At 49.7% G+C, this 6,000-nt stretch overlaps 2 protein-coding genes across 2 annotated transcripts; one reads left to right on the top strand and one right to left on the bottom strand.

The window, feature by feature from the left end:
- BO79DRAFT_187041 (SGNH/GDSL hydrolase family protein) lies at positions 1 to 1,227 on the top strand (the record flags this gene model as incomplete). Its single annotated transcript, XM_025680517.1, has 4 exons — positions 1 to 110; positions 183 to 315; positions 393 to 532; positions 591 to 1,227. The coding sequence occupies 4 exons, from the start codon at positions 1 to 3 to the stop codon at positions 1,225 to 1,227; spliced, it is 1,020 nt and encodes a 339-aa protein (XP_025543805.1).
- Positions 1,228 to 2,792: 1,565 nt separating this feature from the next.
- On the bottom strand, positions 2,793 to 5,854 carry BO79DRAFT_206789 (DEAD-box ATP-dependent RNA helicase DBP2). The gene is made up of 5 exons (XM_025682044.1): positions 5,690 to 5,854; positions 4,261 to 5,444; positions 4,099 to 4,206; positions 3,462 to 3,590; positions 2,793 to 3,401 (listed from the first exon to the last, which is right to left on the bottom strand). Exons 1-5 carry the CDS (start codon positions 5,734 to 5,736, stop codon positions 3,190 to 3,192), a joined length of 1,680 nt encoding a protein of 559 aa, XP_025543804.1. The 5' UTR covers positions 5,737 to 5,854; the 3' UTR covers positions 2,793 to 3,189.
- Between the last annotated feature and the right edge of the window lie 146 nt (positions 5,855 to 6,000).

Raw genomic sequence — 6,000 nt, 5'->3', positions numbered from 1 at the left:
ATGTTCGTAAAATGGCAATTTCTGGCCCTCGCGGCCATTCCGATGATTCCGGCATACCCTTCTGGTGCTGCTCATAAAGAAGACTTTGATTGGGACTCGACCAAATACCTGTTCGTGCTTGCTATCATCTTCTTGCCGTATTCTAAGAGCCGGTAGAGAGAAGTTGCTGATCCATATGCCAGCATCGCCTTCGGTGACTCGTATACATATGTTCAAGGAACCGATGGACTACAGAACTATAGTTTCATCGGGGATTTACAGCACTTTGCATATGACCCACACACGCTGCTGACTGACAAAATCGTCCAGAACCAGGTGACAACCATTTCATTCCTCTTTGTAACATACCAACACCTCATCAAAGCCATACTGATGCATCCACAAACCCGTAGACCGCCACCGCAGAAGGCGGTCCCAACTGGGTAGAATACCTAACAGGCTGCGGTCTGGACGAGGGCCTCACATCGCCCTCCGACTGCGACCTACAACTATGGGATTTCGCATTCGCAGGATCAGACATCTCAGTTGAATAGTACGCCCACATCTACAAGCCATACACACTTTATCTCCCACCTCTAACCCACCCCCAGCACCCCCCTCCACCACAACTTCACCGTCTCCCTCGTCAACCAAGTCAAACAATTCACCACCTACGCCCAACCCGTCCTGCAAAACACCATAGACCCCTCCCACGCCCTAATCGCCATCTGGATCGGCATCAACGACATCGGCGACAGCTCCAAATACGACGTCGACTTCCCAACCTTCTACAACGACCTCATGACCACCCTCTTCGCCTCCGTCCAATCCATCTACTCCCAGGGCTACCGCTCCTACCTCTTCATGAACCTGCCCCCGCTAGACCGCAGACCCGGAAACCTAGGTAGCGCTGATCCCAGCCCCAACGCGACACAGATCACCTGGTACAATGATGCGTTGGCGCAGCATGCCAGTGCGTTTGGTGCTCGCTACGCTGATACCAATGTCATGTTGTTTGATGCGCATAGCGAACTCAGCTATATTTTGGATCACCCCGCGGAGTTTGGGATTGTGAATATCACGAACTTCTGTGCTGGTTATGATCAGCCGGATATTGCCTGGGATTATCGGAAGTATGGGTGTCCGACGCCCTTGGATACTTATTTTTGGTTTAATTCTGGACATATGACGAGCCATGTTCATGAGATTTTGGCGGGGAAGGTGGGGAGGTTTTTGTTGGGGGAGTAGTTGGGGTGAGATGGTAGTAGTATATGCATCTAGGCTAGGAGGAGTATTTTATATAGCCATTTACTACTAGTAGTAGTACTAGCTGGCTGGCTCTTCCATGCTCGAGATATGATAGCTGAAAAGTACCTAGCATCATCCAAGATATATAGTAGTCACAACGGGGCTTATGCTAAATCACATAAATAATTGACCAGTGAAATCAATAGAAGTACTGCCATTCAGCAAATAAGCAAACATCCCACATAGTAGTACTAGTAAAAACTTCTCACCCATTTATCAATCACCTGAATGGAGTAAACCAGTAGTACCAAATTGAAGAGTAGTGTGGTGGTTTCTTAGACGAAAACCCAAAAGTTTAAAGAATATATCATACTACTACTACTACTACTACTACTACTACTACTACTACTACTACTACTACTAGCCCTACAGTACAGTATTTGGTATCAGACACCAAAGTCACAGACTATAATCCTACACTACTATTGTCATACCGCAATGCCAATCCTACTACATGTACTATGTATTGTATTCACAATATCCTGAATAACAAACTAGGTAGTAACTTAAGTGAGTGCTATGAGTTTACTTCATTTCCATCATTAAAATGAATGATCATGATCTATATATTGCTAGTAGTATTCACGTCATAATATAAGCAATTATTGTACAATGTCATCGCGAAAGCAACCAGCTACTATTACTACTGCTACTAGTACTATCACCTACCAGTCAGATATAAGTTAAATAAAAAAGAGTAAGTAGAATAGAAAAATATCGAAACAGGACTGTACCTACCCCTCACTCAACCCCAAACCCCAATAAATAAACGAAAGAAGTAGTAAAGAAAGAGGAAAAGGGAAAAAGCAAGACGTTACATTGCAGAGGTGAACTTTACCTACCTACCTACCTACTACTACTGGTATACTGGTAAACTATCTGGTGATGGTCACTACCAAGCACACACATACATGCATACTACATAGTAATCACGTCATTAGAAAGAGTGAAAAACCAGGATCGGATCCTTGTAAATAGTAGCCATATTCCTAGTAATTATTACAAGAAATCGATTCAATACATACATACAACTAAATACCCAGTTACCAGTTACCAGCAGACAGGTAATACGAATGTATATATATACCCCCACCCCCCAAACAAGGGTCTACACAAGGATAATGCATCTTGAATGGGGACATGCCAACCAACCAGCCAGCTACCTAACCAATTAGTACTAATACTACTGTGTACAAAGTGGTCAATCCGCTTACCCGGTGCCTCTGCCTCCTGTGTGGCTGCTGCGGCGTTATGCAGCCTCCGCCTGTTTCAATCTGGCGTGCTTTGTACTGCTGCTGTCGCTGTCGTATTCCTCGTTGCTTTTTTTTTGTTTTCGGGGATGGAGGGGGTGTTGCAGATCGAGGCTGGATGGCAGGGATCAAGCCTGTAGATTACTATGGAGGCGCATCGACTTCATGTAGGTGACTTGAAGGGGTTCATGTGATGGTGTGAAGGCGTGCCCGAGGAAGGCACCAGCAGTTTTGTCTACAGGTAGAAAATGTAATGACAGTTTCAATAATGCTAAACAGAAGCAGATAGGTACAGTTTCTCTCCAATTATTAGCATGCAAGTGAAAGCTACACACTATCTAGTCCCATCCGTTCCGGGAACAAGCCAACTGATACATAACTTTTTGTTTGATAAACCACAAAGAAATGAGATAATTAACGTGTATCCATGAGAAATATCAGTGCACAATCGTGTAGGTTTCGAGGTCACCCAATGTCGGGGGAGCCTGTTGTTGTAAACTGAGCAAAACACGCGAATAGTCTATCGTGATATCGACGAACGCCGCCCGTACCGTGGTTACGAAAAAGGAATCATGCGAAGGAAAATGAACGTCTACCGATGTGAGAATGGAATACAAGCTCAGTGGATGAACTGAGCAGCGAGGTCAAAAGGTTACCAGCGACGGTTGCCACCAAGAGGAGCAGCATTGGAAGCAGTGAAGTGGTTGCCGCGGCCACGGCCACCACCACGGCCACCCCAGCGGCCATAGCCACCGTGGCCATGACCACCGCCGCCACTGTAGCGGACCATCTCGGCGAGACGGGGGTCAATCTGCTGCTTGGCCTCAGTGAGAATGGTGACCAAGTCACGAGCCTGCTTGGAGTCTGCAAGAGGTGACATGTTAGCATCATGCTTGACCATCTGTGATGGAAGAGGTAACTTACTGTCAGTGGTAAAGAAGGTGATGGCGGTACCCTTAGCACCGGCACGACCAGTTCTACCAATACGGTGAACGTAGTCCTCCGAGTTGTTGGGGTAGTCATAGTTGAGAACGTGTGTGATGTCGCGCACATCTTCAAACACATGTAACGTTAGCAAACAGAGCATTAGTCAATTGAGCAACGTGGCTTAGGAGCCTTTCTCAGTCGTATGAGACTTGATGCATCTCTCTCTCTCGCTCGGACTTAAAATCATCAAAAGATCCGTGACAGACGAGTCCGAGGGTGGCAGATATCGTGGTCCTAGAGCAACCTTGGAATGCAGCTTCAACAAGTCGGCAAGAGAGGAAGTTTCCCTCCCTCTACCGGCCAAGTTTTTAAAGGGTTGATATGGTGAATCAGAACAGAAGAGTAATACGTCTGCTACACTGCACTGTGAGTCCAAGGCCCTCCTGGCTTGAGAACCATTTCAGGAGACCCGACAAAGCCTGGAAGAGTCATACACACCAACAATTGGTGGAAGAGAGTTAAGCACCGTGCCATGGTCACGCAACCTCAATACGGGTGAAGGGTGACTTGGCGGCAAGAAAGGAAGAGGGGAAGGGGGGAAAGGGGAGGGGGGGAGTTTGCGATTTATTCATACCGATACCACGGGAAGCCACATCAGTAGCCACCATGATTGGGCTCTTGCCCGTCTTGAACTCGTTCAAGACCCAATCTCTCTCTTGCTGTTGCTTATCACCGTGAATAGCTGGAACGCAGGTTAGCACATGGCTCTTTCAGTGTCAGGATCAAGGGAGCTTACAAAGTGCCGGCCATCCGTCCTGGCGGAGGAAGCGTGTGATCTCGTCAGCGATGCGCTTGGTGCCGGTGAAGATAAGGCACTTGTTGCCGCGGTTCTCCATGATCTTCTCGAGGTGCTTGATCATCTTGTCGCGCTTCTCGAAGTCCGAGACGACCTCGACGATCTGAGTGATACGGTGGTTGGCCGACAGATCCATGGAACCAATGTTGACCTGGATGTAGTCGTTGAGGAAGTCAGAGGCAAGCTGACGGACCTCCTTGGGCCACGTAGCGGACCACATGCAAGTCTGACGGTCAGGGCGAATCTGGGAGATGATCTTGCGGATCTGGGGCTCGAAACCCATGTCCAGCATGCGATCGGCCTCATCCAGAACGAGGTAGGTAACACGACGAAGGTTGGTGCGACCAGCCTCGAGCATGTCAATCAGACGACCGGGAGTCGCAATGCAAACTTCGACACCACGGCTCAGGTCACGGATCTGAGGACCCTTGGGGACACCACCGTAGACACAGGTGTTGCGAATACGAGAAGACTTTCCGAATTTGGAGATTTCGGCCTGAATCTGAACGGCCAATTCACGGGTGGGGGCGAGGATAAGGACAATGGGGCCGTCACCGGGAGCGAGAAGGGGCTGGGCGTTGATGTGAACGATGGCAGGAAGACAGTAGGTCAGGGTCTTTCCGGAACCCGTCTCAGCGATACCGACGACGTCGCGACCGGAGAGGGCCATGGGCCAACCCTGAGACTGGATAGCGGTGGGGCGGTCGAAGCCCTGGGCCTTGACCTCGCTAAGGACGTACTGAGGGAAACCAGCCTCGTCGAAGGTCTCGACGGGGCGAGGGACGTTTCTTCCCTGAACAGCCATCTCGTGCTTCTTACGGAACTCGTCGACATCACGCTGAGAGCGCTCGGCGACATCGGCGTGTTCCTTGTAGAAGGACTTCTCGAACTTGGGCAGGGAGTCAAGGTCCCATTCCTGCTTCTTCAGACCAGAGCCCAGGTTGGACATGCGGTCTCCGCCAGCACCGCCGGCACCACCTCCTCTGCCACCATAGCCGCCGCCGCCGTAGCCGCCGCCGCCATAGCCACCACCGCCGTAACCACCACCACCACCGCCGCCGTAGCCTCCACCGTTGGAGTAACCGTTACCGTTACCGTAGCCGCCGCCGCCGCCGTTTCTGGAGCTATATGACATGTTAGCAAGCATGTTCGCTCGAGAGATACAGGTTCTCGACGTAGTGTCGAGAAGAGCAGACAGGTCTAGAAAGGGTTGACGGTTGACCAGATCGCGTGACAGCCCGGACCGCAAGCCAGGCTGGGATAGCCAGGAAGCGATCACAGTCGCGATTCAAGTCGCACAGCCACAAGGCTGGCTTGCACTCGAGCAATCCATCTAGACCAGTGCTCTGATTGCAGAGGGATAACTTACCGGTAGGAGTCGCGCTGGTAGCCGCCGCCACCGCCGTAGGAAGACATAATGATGTTATGTGAAGGAAGAAAAAAACAAGTTTTTTTTTTATGAGGTTAGAAGAAACCGGGGGCGTCCAACAAGACCACGATGAGACGGGACTGGAGCGAGGGAATCAACAAAGAGTAGTCTGAAGGAAGTAACACAACCTTCAAAAGACGAGGGGATAGAGGGAGGAGAAAGAGAGGAAGGAGAGAAAAAAGACACACAGAGAGAGTGAGGGAGAAAGGATGAAGCAGAAGATGGAAGGAAGAAAGAAAAAGGGAAGCGAC

This window comes from Aspergillus costaricaensis (genome assembly GCF_003184835.1).
Source record: "Aspergillus costaricaensis CBS 115574 unplaced genomic scaffold BO79scaffold_3, whole genome shotgun sequence".
In the NCBI taxonomy this organism is placed as follows: Eukaryota; Fungi; Ascomycota; class Eurotiomycetes; order Eurotiales; family Aspergillaceae; genus Aspergillus; species Aspergillus costaricensis.
This window is presented reverse-complemented; position numbering and strand designations above follow the sequence as displayed.